General features: G+C 45.2%; 1 protein-coding gene across 2 annotated transcripts in view; it reads right to left on the bottom strand.

Moving 5' to 3' along the window:
- Nucleotides 1–17,533, bottom strand: part of DOCK2 (dedicator of cytokinesis 2) — a 2,833,934-nt gene that overhangs the window by 2,135,572 nt on the left and 680,829 nt on the right. For both annotated transcript variants that reach the window (XM_069654309.1, XM_069654310.1), the window contains exon 16: nt 382–454. In XM_069654309.1, coding sequence (XP_069510410.1) covers nt 382–454 — 73 coding nt within the window. The remainder of the gene's footprint in view (nt 1–381; nt 455–17,533) is intronic.

Here is a 17,533-nt window from a genome sequence, read left to right as displayed (position 1 = left end):
GCACAACTCAGAGTTTGTTGGTCCGGTATCAACGTTACCGGCATGCATACTGGTACCATTGTTACCGGACCGGCAACCTCGTAATGAGGCCTCTCTCTTTCTCTCTCTCACTCAGTTTTGTGATGGAGGAGTTTGCCTCTTCAGTTAATCCTTAAAGCGTAGAGAGCTCCCACCTGAGTATCAATGGAGTTCCAAATAGGTGGGAAGCGCCTGCATCTTGATGTATTTCCCTATTTGTTTATTTGCATTGTTATTTGTCGAGGCACATTGATCTAATTTCTCGCTATTTGAGCACATAACTTCTTAATTGGAGAATTTAAACACAAAATAAAAAACAGCCACAGACATTTGCATGCTAGCAGTTCTTTATATCTTACTTACATTCCTGAGATGACCTGTGCCTGAACATGAAGCGTAGATGTATTCTTTGCATTTCTTCCATTGAAATCGCCACCTTTCGAAAAACAGAAATCAAGTGTCAACATGAGTCAAACCTAATGTTGATTTCATCAGGCAATCACCATTTCAAAATTGAATATGTACTAAAGTGTGCCATGCCATGTGACACAGGAAAAGGGTATTATTTTCAAATACAAGAAAACAACACTAATACAATGCAATGTGCAGAAGTTACAAATTATGAAATTCAGAGGCGCAAACGCAGTGGAAGGAATTACATGCAGATTTCAGAATCAATATGGTTTTGCATTGCCATTGAGGTATCCATCATTATTATTATTATTTACTATAAATAATCAATAATTTTATTTTCACACTTCATAGAGCAGGCTCAACGGCCGTACCGCACATTATGGGCAATGGATGCTGAGTTAAAGGAGGTTTCCGAGACCTTGAAGCCTTGTACAGTTTGAGAGTGGGGTTTAAAGCTATTATAACCCACATCATTCTCTATAATATATGATGTATATAAAAGTATTTGGAAGTGGTTAGAACAAACCTTGCCTGAGTGGCCACAGGAAGTTGACAGCAGGTATTCTACATGCTGCCAGTAGCCATGCAATGCAGCGTCTAGAGCAATCTGCAGGCTATACCAACCCATCTGCGTGCCATGCTGATTTGTGTAGTATACAGATTGTACGATGGGAATGCTCTCTGAACATTCCAGGGTTTACAATTATTATTATAATCATTATTTTAAATAAATCAGTGTTCACCTCTTTTGCCTTCTCCAATTGATGGAGGTGATTGACAAGTACTACTTTTTCATCCAGCAAAGCGGCATACTGTATATTGGACAGATGTCACCTGGAGCTGAAGGCAAGAGGGCGTTAGTTTCTGGGTTACAGAAGTATCGGGGCGGGGAGCAGAAGATGTGCTCAAGGATCTCATCCTTGTTAAACGGGTAATGACGGTGTGGTGGGTGTCAATTGAGTTTGCTTGACAAGACAGAGCATGAGCACTGTGAGAGTATGTGGTTCATTGTGGTGGAAAGGCCGCGATGATTACGGCATCCTGGTTCATACAGGGGACCAGGAAAAGAATGTAGATATGTTTAACAATCATTTTTGTTTGGGTTGGGTGGGCTGCCAATGATTGGTTAGGTTACAAAAGCCAGCAGCGACTCGTTGTGGAAATAATTGGTATATCAGAACATAAAGACAAGAAAAGAAATGCCAATTACTGGACGGAGATCATGTTAAGAAATGCCAATCACCGACATGAAATGTCCTAGATACAGCGTGACTCAGTAGCCGCACAGATGAAAGCACTACAAATACATGTGTGTCTCTAAAATTTTAGACAATGGGCCTCATTACGAGTCCGGCGGTAACCGAGGCGGTAAAACTGCCTGGTTACCGCCGGACTCGTATTACCATTCTGCCTCCGTGATTCCCGGAATTACCGGGGCATTACAACCCCGGTTTCCCGGGAATCACGGAGGCGGAATGGTGTTAATCCCCATTCCCATTGAGTCCTATGGGACACAGCATCTTGTAATGCTGCTGGTGTTTCCTCGTCCGCCTGCAGGCGGGCGGTGTTAAACCTGCCAGGTCAGACCTGGCGGGACCATCACCTCCTGCCTGCAGGAGTTGTGATCGCCCGGCATGGAAACAACAGTGGCGGCGGGTTTACCGCCACCTTTGTTTCCATACCGGGCGATTTGTAATGAGGCCCAATGTAAATAATGTACGTCTAAGTCAAAAAATCGAAAAAAGCTCACAACACATGCTGTGAGCTTTACAGTTTTCAGATGAGTTTGCTGCTTTCAGTTTACTAATGCATTTAATAACCATCAGGATTACCGATAACTGTAATGGAAAATAAGGAACCACTCTGAATTGAAACAATTCACCAATTAGTATGTGGTGTAGTTTCCTATTGAATTGAAGAGGCTACATGCCATACTCTTCACCAATAATATCTGCAGATAGTAGAAAAGAGAGTAACCCAACAGTGAAGCAGGTGTTCCCCATGCTCCTGTTTTTATGTGTATTACTTCACAAATACTTCTGATGCAAAGATCAAGTTCTAGGTGTTCCATCCAATTCATATCTCTCTGTAACAATCTCCTTTGCATTTCGTCACCTCTTTTTGACATCACTACTTTCTCCAGAATGACAAATTATACTTGTGCAATACGGCTAGCACAGTATTGAACAAGCACAATGTGTGATTCTGTAGAAAGTAGTGATGCCAAAGAGAGGTGGCATTATACAAAGGAGATTGTTAGAGAGATTAATTGGATAGAACACCTAGACTCATTGAAACCAATAGGTATGAACATAGATTAGGATCTAACATGCTTCCTGTAGGCTATCCATCAACATGAATCAGATTGTGAACAGACCAGAGATTCAGGAGGAAACTGTAATGGAAAGTATAAGATTACGATTGCAATGTAATTTCTATGAAATTGAAAAACTCCTATCATAGTGGGACAGACTGTGACTGGCGATCTGGTCTGGGAGGCATATAGAACTACCTGCATGCATATAATTGGGAGAACCCTTTTTTGTTGGATGTATAATTGCAGAAGAAGGTTTGGTAGCTTTACGATGAGCAGAGCTTGAGGGTCAAAGGTAGTGCAGTGGAGTATGAGAATAGGGATATTGAGTATAATAATGGTCCCAAACTATTGGTATTATGCACATACAAGTTACAAGTGGTGCAAGAGACACTCTGTTTGGCAGTCAGCGCATGCTAATAATTAAAAATGTGTCCTGAAGGTGCCGGAATGATCGCATAGGCTTTTCACTTCGTGATGCATCTGAGATGAGGAATCCGAGTGCAGAGAGTAGGGCCAGTATAAGTCTGCTCCTATACAAGAAGATGTGTGTATTTGAGGTTTGGAATTTATGGATGAATGGTATCAGCAAGGATTAATTTTAGTATGTTGATCATATTGATTATTTTCTGTTTAATAATTCATTAAGGTTCATGTACAGAATCCACTTAGTTTTAATTAGCAGGAAATGCTCACGAGTAATACAGTCAAATATAGTTCATCAGGGAATAAGTAGTACAATGACACAAAGTGATGTATCAGCAGCTCCTGGAGCGGGGGCATTAGATGTGCCTGACTCCCACACCAGGCTAAGAGGGCCGCTGTGTAATCTTGAGAGGAGCCTCAGTTTCATTGCGGGCATCACCATGACAAAGTTGTAAACACAAATGCAGACGAGGGGCACCAGATTGTGGCTTGGATGCCTTGCGTTCTGCTACGATAAAGTAAATTCAAGTCACTGTGTACATGTGAAAGGCACTGCTAATGTTAAGGATGATTCTAGTTTTGGTGGAGGATAAAAGAGATAACAATAATACAAGAGGAAGTGTTTAATTCGAGCTATGGGCCCAGATAATGTCCCGACAGACTTATTTGTCATGGCCCCCGACCTCAGGGCTCCATTACTCACACAAGGTTTCAATGCAATATGTGCGGGTGGGGCAATCCCACCCTCATGGTCCAAGATGGTTATTCAACCAATATACAAGAAGGGATCTCGGGCTTCCCCTGCTTCGTACAGACCTATATCACACAATATTCGGTTGTGCCATTTTGGCTTGGCGGGAGGACTGGTTAGTGAGTAGCAGAGTCCTCTCTCCTGTCGAGCTAGGATTTAGGCCAGGGCTGGGCATATCCAAGCAGGTACTTAACCTCTATTTGGTAATGGCACATTCCTGTTACTTGAAGGAGGAGCCCATCTATTTGGCATTCATGGATCTAAGCACGGCATTTGACAAAGTCAGTCGTGCAAAGCTGTGGGACATGCTCAGGTCCATGGATTGCCAGGGGGCCCTCTGAACCTTTTGGCCAGGTTGAATGGTAACACACAAGCTTGTGTGTGGAGTGGTGCCAATGGGCACTGTACGTGTACTTTTCCAGTAGAATTGGGGGTGCGCCAGGGATGTGTGTTGACGCCCCTACTTTTTTGCCTATAAATAATTGGTCTTCACAAGCACCTTTTAAAATCTTCTCCTGACGTCCCAAAAATTGGCGGACCGGCCCCTACCGGTCCTAGTGTATGTGGATGATTCTGTCCTGATGGCCCACACACCAAGAGCTTTGCAGACCCTCATCTTGGAATATGGCATTTTTATGGAGACGTTTGACTTGGTGGTAAATGCAACAAAGTCAGCGGTGATGGCCTGTTGGAAGGGGAGACAGAGGATCCATGTTAGGACCATAAACTGCATGGACAGTGTTATCTCCAGGGTCGACATCTTTGACTACCTAGAGGTTCGATTCTCCACCACCGCTGGTGCCATGGCCGATGTAACCAAACAGGCCCGGCAGTTCAAGCAGGCTTTGGGTGGAGTCCCTAGGGCCATGTCCATGTTTAAAGCAAAGCCAGTTGCCCCTTTGCTGAAGCTGTATAAGGGAAAAGCAGCTTTGGTTGCTACATTTGGAATGGAACTATGGGGTCGCTCAAATGTTAGTGAGGTCCAAATCCTGGAGAAACAATTCCTGAAGAACATGTTGGGGCTGCCAGCCTCAGCTCTGAATTTTGGAGTATATTTGGAATTGGGGTTCCAACTAATTGGTGACATGATTTCCCTGCAGCCAGTATTGCACTGGCGCAGGCAACAGGATAAAGGCAAAGCATCACTCACCCATGAATTGATCATTTTTGGACAGATAAGGACCCGGGAGACAAGATCCCAGGGTTGTCTCATATTAATAAACAGGTGACGGTGATCAATACAACACATGTGTACCCATCCAGCAGACTGCTCTTTCGGGGAGAAATAAATGTGACTCAGGCCAGGGCACACAAGCCCAGTCCCTTTAAGGGCCAGCCCCAAGATCAGACCCATGCAGGAGCCTCTATGCCTCCTCCTGTAGCCAGAGTAGGGCACATGCCCACACTTGTGACTCTCTATGCCGTACAGCAGCTACACACCCTCTCCGTGAGTACCTTGCCCAGAACTCAACTAACACTTGACCCTGCATTGTATACTCTGCCTGAGCCCCCTGTGGCACCCATGCTAAATGTTGAAGCTGCATTGTATACTCTCCCTGAGCCCCCTGTGCCACCCATGCTTAATGCTGTCCCGGCATTGTATACTCTGCCTGAGCCCCCTGTAGCACCCATGCTTAATGTTGACACTGAATAGTATACTCTGCCTGAGCCCCCTGTGGCACCCATGCTTAATGCTGTCCCGGCATTGTATACTCTGCCTGAGCCCCCTGTGGCACCCATGCTTAATGTTGACCCTGCATTGTTTACTCTGCCTGAGCCCCCTGTGGCACCCATGCTTAATGTTGAGCCTGCATTGTATACTCTGCCTGAGCCCCCTGTGGCACCCATGCTTAATATTGACCCTGCATTGTTTACTCTGCCTGAGCCCCTTGTAGCACCCATGCTTAATGTTGACCCTGCATTGTATACTCTGCCCGAGCCCCCTGTGGCACCCATGCTTAATGCTGACCATGACCCTAAGGCCCCCACAGCCCCACCGGCCACTATGAAGGATACTTCCAGCCCTACTCTCACTCTCAGTTGTGCTCTCGTCAATGCTTGCTCAGTTCCTGTCCATGCCCTTGACATTAATGACCTGATCATCAAAGACAACCTTGACCTCTTAATAATTACTGAGATATGGCTTAATGAAAGTTCTGGCCCGGCACTAGCTCTCGCTATCCCAGTGGGGTATTCCCTTTTCAGAAAAGATTGCACCTGTCAGAGAGGTGGTGGTGTGGCACTCATTGCTAGGGAAACCCTTGCTATCAGAGAAGTGGAAGGGCAATTTGATCACCAGTGTGACCATCTCCCACTGAAAATCAATGTCTCCCACAATTGCACTATAGCTATGCACATTGTCTACAGACCACCGGGTCCCATCACAGACTTCCAGGACACCCTCATCCTCTCATTATCTGATAACATAAAAAAGACATCTCAAGTCATTCTCTTGGGATATCTTAACCTGGGCCTTAATGACCCTAAGGACCCCCACGGCAAATCCCTCAAAAAAGCCCTATCTACCCTGGGCTTCTCACATTCTACCTCAGGACCAACTCACACCAAAGGGCGCACACTTGACTGGATCAGCCACCATAACTGCTCTACCCAAATCACCGCCAACTCCCCCATCCCCTGGTCCGACCATCACTACATTCAATTCAACCTTATGTCCCGGGAGGATAGCTCAGCGGCAACGTGCGCGCCTTGGAAGGAAGACGACACGAAGCAACACAGGTTCGATCCCCGGGTCCGCGCTTAGAAACCTCTGGGTGTTTAAGCGCGTTATAAATACGCAACTAAGACAAAAAAAAAAACAATTACGCATCCAAAAAACAAACAAATCCTGTAACAGCATCTTGATGCCTGTGGGCTGTGTGAGCGCTTTAAAAAAAACAAAAAAAAAATGTTAAAATAAAAAAAATAAACAAACCTTAACACCAAGAAAGGGCCCCTCAAGCCTATCGCCCCCTGTCCGGCAGCCCTTGCAAGGAGCTCACGCCAATTGACAGTTGAAAATCTATCACCGTTCCTCCTTACTGCAGCTTTGCCGGCCCCATTCCCCAATAACCAGAGTCCTTGGCTAACATCTTCAAAGAGGTCATCACTCAAGCAGTGGATTCTATTGCACCACTTACACTTAAAAAAGCACAAAAAAGCCAAACACTCCAACTCCTGGTTCTCTAAAGAGCTACTTGATCAACATTCTCAGAAGAGGCATGCTCTCTCGGCATGGAAAACCAACCCTTCTGAATCTACCAGAAATTCCTTCATGGCCATCTCCATATTTTATAAAGCCAACATTACCAGAGCCAAAGCTGCATCCTACAATTCTAGGATCAATGACTCTAAATCAAGTTCCACAGAAATCTTCACCATCTTTAGGGAGTTGGAGAAACCCGCCTCTCCCCCGCCCCTCCCCCCTCAAGGACAAAAGATGGTGCAACAGCATTCAAACGGCCATGCTAGACAAACTTGACCTGCTTCAAAACAAAATTTGTGGACATCAAAATTCCCTCAACCGCTACATTTCCAACCTTCACAGCAGAACGCCCCCGACCACCAAAACTGAGTCCTCCACCCCCTTGACTTTAAGGACATGACTGAGCTGGAAGTCATCTCCCTCCTCAAATCTATTAAACCGTCTAACAGCAAGGGGGACGCTTGTCCCACCCAACTCATCAAAGACTTGGCCCACATCCTAGCACCCTTCGTAACCACCTTCATCAATTCATCCTTCCAGGCTGGTCACGTTCCAACTCGACTCAAGGAAGAATGGGTCCGCCGGCTTCTAAAAAAACCTTCCCTAGACCCATTGGTCCTAGGGAACTATCGGCCCATTACCACCGTCCCCTTCCTACTTAAAATCCTTGACAAAGGAGCCTACATGCAAGTCCAAAAATTCTTGTAAGACAACCGGCTTCTCGGCCTGCGGCAATCTGGATTCCGCCCACAACATGGCACAGAAACGGCTCTCCTGGAAATTTAGAATCAAATGGACGATCTAAGAGACACAGACAAAACTGTGCTCCTTTTGCTCTTTGACTTATTCACTGCTTTTGACCTAGTACATTGCAACACTCTGTGCCACCATCTGGTAACTGCAGCCAACTTCTCCCCCAAAGCCTGCAACTGGATTACCTCCTTTCTCCAAGAAAGGACCATGAGAGTCTTCTCCGACTCAGCCTCTGCCACCCCTAGCCACATTAAATGTGGTGTGCCGCAGGGCTCCTGCATTGCGCTCACACTCTACAACCTCTTCACAAGGCCTTTGTTCAGCATTCTTGACTCCCTGCTCATCTCGTACACCAATTATGCGGATGACACGCAGGTGCTCATTCCACTCACTGGAGACTACGAGGCTGATGCCAAAACACTCACTACCATTTACTCCACTATCCAATTGTGGATGGCAGACAACTGGCTCTGCCTCAATAGTGAAAAAACAGAACTTCTGCTCATAGGTTCACCCACCACACTTGGTAACCTTGGTGAATAGTACCTATCCTTCACTATTGATAACATCCCCATCAAGGTCTCCAATAATGTAAAGACACTCTTACCATGGACAGGCAGGCCATCGTGTCCTCATCTGCCTATTACTCCAAAGTCATCAACGCAGCCAGACCCTACCTCTCACGCCAGAACTGCCTCACAATTGCCAGGGCAATAATTGGTTCAAGGCTTGATTACTGCAATGCCCTCCTCCGAGGGAAATCTTGCAAAAATGTAAACAAACTCCAGCTTATCCAAAATAACGCCCTTAGGGCAGCCACAGGAACCTCCAGGAAAGATCACATATCCGAAGTTAGAAGGCAGGCCCATTGGCTCCCTGTCAAAGAGAGGATTGTGTTCAAAACCCTGGCAATTACGTATAAGTGCCTCCATGAGATCGCTCCGCCATACCTTGCTCAGCGAATCACAAAGCACACCGCCACTAGACCACTCAGGAAGTGCTATTCCAACATGATCGTCACGCCCATAATTCGAAAAGCCTGCACTGGAGGATATAGCTTCCCCAGCCTGGCAGCCATCCACTGGAATACACTGCCCTTTCACCTAAGAATGATAGACTCTCACCACGCCTTCCGGAAAGCCTTCAAAACCAAACTCTTCATCTAGAGATATACTCTCTTCATGCAGGCTGTATGCCTAACCAATGTTTATATGCCTTTGCCTGTAATCTTGTTTTTCTCTGTTTTGCACACTGTCTATGCCTTCTGTAACTAAGAGACATCTGTAACCTTAATCAAAAGTTCCTACATATTCCTGTAACAGCGCCTTGATGCCCACGGGCTGCAAGTGCGCTTAACAAATGCAAATAAATAAAAAATAAATTGATGGACTGCATTCCTTTATGACTCTATGAATGTATGAATGTGGACAGAGAAAGCATAGAAATTATGAAGCCAAACAATCGTGGCATGATGACAATTATGTCCCCGGGTATCCGGGCGGGGGTGCAGATCTAACTTGCCCGGTAAGTGAAGCTTCATACGGGGACCTAGCACACCTGATTTTTATTTGCCCAGTGTATGCACAAGCCAGAAAACGGATTATAGTAAGTACCCTTACTGAAGGGATCGGGCTTTGCACAATATCGCCTTGCTTAATATATTTGCTGTGGGTGGACTCACCACAAGTGGATTGGCCTCTACTCTCATACTTAAAAATAGCACTGTCAGGAAACTACTGCCCTCAAATGAGTTTACATATACCATCCATTGAAATGTACTTGCAATCTTTTATTATAACTGTCAACTTTGGTGAGGTATTTATGATTGTATGCTTTCATTGTGTTACAATTGGCATATTGTTTGTATTTTGTACTGTTTTTGGGGTATGGGAACAGTCAATGGCATCCTAATTAATCCATAGAAGGACCCAACCAATCTTTTACAAAATTATACACACACCAAAAAATGGCCTCTGTCAGACTGCAAGACATCAAGTGTGGCCTTCTCATATACTTTGAGTTCAGCCTTTGACCATAGGCATACCCATAACATAATGGGTTAAGGATAGCTAACTTCTCAATCCCTAAACAGCTACTTTCCAAATAAAGGGAAAAGGTGGGTGTGCCTTTATAAAGGGATAATAACTTTTTAAAAAAGCCATTTTCACCAACCATTGAGGGTTCAATATTGATATATCCCCAAATGTCAGCACCACAGATAACTGCTTGAGCCCTAAAAACATACATTCTTAGAGCAATAACTCGACCCCAAAAACGTTTTGAAACACGTAAGGTTACTCCAGACCATCTTTTCAATGCGATTTCACTTTTGCAGAGTTGTGGAATCCATGCACATTTATTACTAAACCGTACACCTAAATAATAAAAGTAATCCATACACCTAGTCTTATCTCCCTTATAGCTCACATTTAACTTTTTAGATTTGCTTTTGTGATATGACATAGCTTTTGTTTTAGAACAATTGACAGTGGGTTTTTCAAGTAACAAATACAAGACAATTCATTAAAGAGTTTATGCAAACAAATGGGCTTCTTAGGACTGAGAGGCATCATCAACACAATGATTTTTTGTTCCCCATTGAAGACAGCAGAACCAGCAGGTTGTGCAAATAAAGATGTAGTGAAATGGTTATTAAATAATGAAAACACGGCTCCAACACACAGCCCGGCTGAAGGTTGAGGTTAAGAGAAAAAGTATATTCTCCACTGGCCCCACCGCAAAACGTTGCTTCTTAAAATGTGCGGTGGTACTACATATTTCTGCAGTGAAACATTTACAAATCCTGAACGGGCCTTTTGTTATTTTCATAATCTTGGCTAGAGAAATGTACTGAGAGGAGGAAGAGGAATTTAAGGGATTCACCAAGTGAATCACATATTGCTTAGTTAGTAGAGCAAAAGGCCTGTATGGCTTTTTGTTTATGAATAGCTCACTTGGTCACACTTCTGCTGCCTTGGAATTTGCTATTATCATTCATAATGATTAACTATTTTTTAGCCTAAGGGTGTATGAAATTTGTATGCATTTATATGATTTAACATATTGTTTTACACCATGATTTATCGTATAACTTGCTTTACATATTTCTACAGTGGAGTAATTGGAAGGTATGTGCATAGATGGAATTAATGTTCTGTATAAAGCTTAGGATGATGATGATTCAACAGGCCATAGTAATTCGACAAAAAACATAATCCTTTCCATTTTAAACCTATAGCCAACATCCGCTTCAATGGCAAGACCTTCGAAGTGGCAATAGCAGTACAACCCAATGATAATGTGTATAGTTAGAGCCATTTCGGAGACGTTGATCTTTTTGGACCTTCACAAACTATGACACAAATATAATGCTGATTTCAGAGAAGTTGCTTAATTTGGGAGATCGAAGTAGACAGGCTGTTCTTTTTTTAGTTGGACTATTTCCAACGCTTGACACTGTGGACCATTTACTGTATCTTGGTTTCTTTAGCCGGGTCATTAAGAATGGCCACAGGGCTGATGGAACTTCTTCTCAGAGAGAGTGCAGACATTGAATTTAGTCAATTACATCTGAACCAACACCACACTTTGTGAAGGGTACCTCGTGGATCAGGTCTATTGCCTTTGCTGTTTAAGATATATATCCTCTGATTTCCTACCTTCATCTAATGAATCTTTGACAGCAGCTCGGTTAAGTACATCCTGGAAGTCCGCCTAAGCCTGCCTAACTTGCCTTTTGCTGTTAATGTTGATGTCATCTTAATTGCTGCTTTTATGCATATGCTGGTATACCAGAATTCATATATCAGCAATGTTCCTGACTTAGTAACATTGCTACTATCTCAAAGTTTTGCATCACTGAATCAAAACACATAGGAAAGAAAACATCTACCCGATCAGATACTATTTTCTGCGTATATAAACGCTCTCGAGGATTAGTAATTGGGAGTGCCCAGGTGGCAGAGCCTCTACTTCTCCTAATCTCCACATACGCACCTTAGGCACTAGCTCCTCCATCCATTGGTTACCAGACTTGTATATCCTGATTAGCAATCAGGTGTGCCTCATACCCCTACCATCGAGTTTTGTGGCATTTTTGTATTTACAGCAGATGTCATTAACCTACCTGTCTTGAACTTTCCTTCAGGACAGATCTTAGCTTGAATCTAAATAGCACTTCCATCAATAACCCTGGCCTCTGCAGAAAACAGTGCTACCAACTACAGCATGACCTTAATGTAATGAAGTCTGATATCACAGGACCTTAGCCAAACAGTAAACTTGCTCTTAACACAACCGACCCACCCTCAAATAAAACGTTGCCTACCACCCCATCTCCCACCGTATAACTTGGCTTCCTGGAGGAAACCTCAGTACACCCCTCATGTTTTTCTTCTGATATCCTACTCCCAGAACCTAGAGAATGTACCCTATTGTCCGTAGACAAATCAAAGAGTTGGGTCTTGTTCAAGGGCAGAGTCCTAACTTTGTCCTGAACTTCTAACAGGTGTCTTCCATGCAGCATATCCCCTCTGCTAACATCTAGGCACACAGCTCTTGAGGTTATGTCCACCCACATGTCCAGCCACACACTCCAGAAACTCCACTGTTATTATCTTTCACTCTGCCATCTTTGTTGAAATATAGTCTTTCTTTTCAGAAAGGAAAAATGTAATGAACTCCAAGATCAGCTTCCACAATGGGAGGTTGCAGGCAGAAAGATATGTGTCTACATTGGGCTGGGGGAAATGGAAAACATGGTTTAGATAAAGGTTTTTGCCCTGGGATTCCTGGACTTTCTCTTCTTTACCACCCAGAGTTAGGGATAAAGAGGAGGAGCAGATTGATGAGGATGCAAAAGTAGCGTTTCGACACTGAGAAAGAGCTGCTTATAATATTTTTAGATTGGGGCGGGGTTGGAATAAGGCAACTTGTTGTTCCAATATTCACCCAACAGGTTCTTGTGGAAACAAGGCTCTTGGAGGTGGACCTGGTGGGAGCAGAGGCTGCAATGATGTTGTCAGGGAATCCAGTGAGAGGCTCACTGTAGTCGTAGTGGTAGAAGGCATGGAATTGACTTGGAATCCTGTTCCAGAGTAAAATGCACGCGAAGGCTGAGGCATGACCTCTTTCACAATGTATTTGAAAAGAGTTCTCAAGAAGATTCTCTTTAGGCAGGACTTGAATTTGGTTAAGATGTTCTCATCTTGCTAAAGTTAGCATTGCCTTGAGGTACAATGACTAGGGGCCTGATGGCAGTGCTTGTTTATAGTAAGGGGTAGACCTGCAAGCCTGTGACTGCTCTGGTAAAGGAACATCATTGTAGGCTCAATAAAGGCATGCCATGAGATTACCACTCTACGATAGAGTGGAAAGGATCCAAAAAATAACCCAACATGAAGCCTTCACTAGTGAGAAGGTTTGTGATGCCATATCCTCTAAGGAATGAGGGGTAGGATTATCCACAGTTTCTATGGAAAGAGTGTGTTGAAGGTGCCCATTCCTTGACACAATATCCAAATATCAGAATAACCCCCCAGTAGTGAATGAGACTAGAAGATAGATTGCAAGTAAATCAAAGTTTATATAAGATAAATTGTGCACGCAGAGAACACTGCTGCCCAGAGAGCGCTCTGCCAAACATTATACGTGCAGCACATTATGAAATAGAAAATCGTCACTGCTGACATCATGTTACAACTGAACAATTCTGCAATATATTTGGGTTGAGTTGTCTGTGCTGTATGGATATGTAGGTGCCGACCACATATGATTGGTTGTTACTTGGGTTTCATTCCCGCAGCACATGGGTCAGCTGGGCTCATCTCCTTGAGGTGAAGGTCAGGACAGCAAAAATGACACCTTCCCAGACTAACTGATTGAGAGCATGAGACAAATGGCAATCGTAAGGTCTGGTAGGAATGTCTGTGCTTCCCAGAGTTCATAGACAAGTTATAGGCATGCATTGTACCCTCTGCACTCCAGTACCCATAAACCTAGAGTACCCGACCCAGGTGCCTCACCTGGGAGGTTTTGTCATGGCCATTGGACAAGGGCCCATGTTTTTACCACCTACAGGGTCCAAATGGACCCAGTCCTAGTGCCTCTGGCACCAGGTCATGCAAAAGTGTGCTTGGCACACTTTATTCCTAAGGCACGTGTATCCAGGCCGGGTGTGGCCATAGAAGAACATTGGGGAGCACGTGCAAAAACCTCTGGGAGTGGCAAGGTGGAGCCACAAGGCGGGGCCAAAGGGAGGGGCCAGAGCCAACCTATTTAAGGCCAACCCGCCCATATCCTGGCGCTCCGCGTGTCTGCTTTCTGCAGCGTAACGCTTACCACCACCTGCAGAGTTCTTACCTGTTTTCCAGCTCATCACCTCGAAGCGTGTCTTACCCGGCTCCAGCCACACCATCGCTGAAAGCGCATCTTACCTGGCTCGAGCTACACCATCGCTGAAAGTGCATTTTACCTGGGTTGGGCTACACCATAGCTGAAAGCGCATTACCTGGCTCCAGCTACACCATCGCTGAAAGCGCATCTTACCTGTGTCCGGCTGCACCATCGCTGAAAGCGCATTACCTGGCTCCAGCTACACCATCGCCTGCAGCGCATCGCATCTTACCTGGTTCCATAGTCTTCGGAGTTGGAGCGCATTCCTTACCTGTTCCGGACATCCAGCTACGCGGGAGCTTCTTCCATCCATCCTCTTCACGGAGTCTTCCATCCTGCAACCGCGGACAGGCCTTTGGACAGCCTCTTCCTGCTTGACGTCGCCAGGCCATCCCTGCAAGAGAAAAGAACACACAATGTTAGAAACTGCATTAATAACTTGCACTTGGCCATGCAACACCTGAGTCTTCCGTTCTACCCTGAAAGCCAATTTACCACCTACTTGGGAGCTTCTCCATTCTCTTGGGCTTCATTGGGGCTTGCTCTAAACACCGTGACTCCATGCACTCATCTTCACACCTATAGGGGAGAGAAAAGACATTACAAGAATTACGAACTATAATCACGGCAAAGACATTGCAATAATTACGAACTATAATCATGGCAAAAACGACATTGCATTAGAACACGGACAATAATCATTGTTAAAAGACACTTACCTTCCAAGTGGTCAGTTGCAGCCGGTCTGGGCCGCCACATCCACGGACCAGTGAAGCAACTAGGTCCATCTAAGGCGCCCCTGCTAATGAGAAGCAGGACAGAGAGCTCATCCTTACAAGAAATCAGGTGAGCGTACATGGGCAAACGCTTGCTCATCTCGTTTTGGAACAAAGGGTTCGGGGGGAATCGCGATACCACCACACCGTTCTCAGTGCCTCTCGTATTCCCTCAGAGGCAGTACCAGCAACAGGAGCAGTCAACATTGCAGCAGCTGGGGGAGAGAGCCTATCCAGGGGAGCCAAGTCCACGGAGGGCTCCAACCGTGCCCCAATGTCCCTGCAGAGACCAGGTGAGCATAACAGGTTTTGATCTACCTAATGCCTCATGATACGAATAGACAGTGTTAGGATTAGAAAGAATATATGAGTGTCTGGGGTCAGGGCTCTTGGGGATGTCTTTGTTTGGCCACTACGAGAGGTCAGATGTGTATCTGCATCAAAGAACAGAGGGGCATGGGACTGCTGGATTACAGCTGAGCAGGGCATGGGTCAGAAGGTGCACAAGCAGGTTAGTGGATTGGCACTCAAGCGGGGGCCTGTTCTGGTCTCACATGGTGCAGTGAGCTCATCTGCTCTGGGATGGCACTGAAGGTCGCAACAATGAATAGCTGAACATCCGTGAGAACAGGGTTTGTGTGAAGCTGGCAGGAGGTAGTGGGGTGGGGGTCTGGGCTGGCGGTGGAAGGCACAGGTCAGAGGAAGAGAAAGGCTCATAGAGATCACTTTCAGGCCTAGTAAAAGATGGCATCTGGCAGGCAACCTAAAATGGGGTCTTTGCACTTTAATACGGCTTGATTACATGCTTTATTTGTTAGTAATTAGTAGGTGATTAACACAGATTGCAGTTGAGGGCAAGGGGGGACGTCTCCCCCCTTCAGCACAAGTGTGATCCGTGCTTGCGGGAGTGGTGGGAATGACCAACTCTCTCCCAACACCCCCCTTTTTATTACTCCTAAAGTAACAAATACCCTCCTCCAGCACGTCTACATTCCTCTAACCTCTTTATCGCTTCATCCCAAACGGGTGTACCTTTTCTTGGCATCCATCCATGGCACACACTTCTTAGACTTTCCCCACACTGCACATATTCTTCAGGAGTACAGGTCTTATAAATGCAACCTCCATCCCCACTAGGTCAAGCCACACCTCCTTGTGGTTTTCTAATTCTTGGGGCTGTTTGATGTTTGTGTGCCATAAAGTATCTACTAAACCCCTTGTGTTGTAAATGGCCACCATGCAATATTTGGGTTCATCACTTTCTCCTGTTTGTACTTGGGCTTCCCCAGAGGCATTTTCCCATTTCTATTTGGGTTGCCCACAGTCACCATCATCATTGCACTATTATGAATTGCCTCTGCACAGCATCGTACTCCCAGCTTGCGCACACAGAAGATCAGCAGGAGGAAGACAATAACAGGGACCAGTAACTTCTTTGCAGTCCCGAGCCATGATGGTACCCAGTCGAATGTCGTGCTGAGCCAGTCACTAGGTTGAAAGTCACCTTCTTCTTTCATCCGCACACCTAGTTCATGCACTGCTGAGATTACATGCAAGAGTGTTGCATTTTCAGCATCTGAAGAAGGCATGAACGTGCAATATGTACTCCCGATTTTTAAGCAAACACCACCTTCCATAGCTGTGAGCAGGTCGAGCACATATCCATTCTGCAATGTCATTAGTCTGAGTGCTCTTAGTTCTACCTTGATTACATTGAATCCTTCTTCTGTGTGGTTGGCTAATTGGATAAGTTTGTGGTTGGCTAATTGGATCAGCTTGCAGCGGATTATTTGTAACCATTTGGCATTTGCTCGTGCCTGGATGCGATAAGTGATACAAAACATTTCTCTGCTAAGTGGAACAGTTTATACTGATCAGGGATTTGTGCCAAGAGGTCTAAAGAGTCTTTTGAGAGGTAATTGGATGCTCTCTTTATGCGGGACACTTGATCTTGCAACTTGTCTTCTGATAACCCGTCAAGGTCGGGGCTCTTCAATTGCAGGTTTGGGTGCTAGTTGCCATGGATGAGGCACCCCTTCCCCCTTGATTTTTCTTCTCCAGAATCCCCAGCAGTGCAGAGTGCAGCATTGCCAGAGCACAGTGGCCGCTCCATGATGACGGGAGGTGCAAGTATGCCTATTTGCCACACACCCAATAGTGGTCCATCAAAGCTGCAGTTACTTTTCTCATGTCAGGTATTACAAGAGTTCTGTTTTAGCATGTGTTGGAACCCATGCATACTCTCCCTTCCCCTTGGAAGCAAAGTTCGTATTTTTCTTCAAGCTGGATCTTGATTGGTTTTTCGAGGGCCATACGTGGGCACAGGTGTTCTCCATCCATTGCTGTCTATTATCTGATAGTCCACGTAACGCTCTGCCTTGCACATCACTGTTGCATCTTGCCATTTGTTTTCTGCGAACATTGTCCCTTTTATTACAAAGAATGGCTCTTTAAAACACATCGCACCTTCAGGTTTCTTCTTG

Source organism: Ambystoma mexicanum, chromosome 3q, assembly GCF_040938575.1.
Source record: "Ambystoma mexicanum isolate Mex_15411 chromosome 3q, UKY_AmexF1_1, whole genome shotgun sequence".
Lineage (NCBI taxonomy): Eukaryota > Metazoa > Chordata > Amphibia > Caudata > Ambystomatidae > Ambystoma > Ambystoma mexicanum.
Note: the sequence above shows the minus strand (reverse complement) of the source record. Positions and strands in the feature narration are given on the sequence as shown.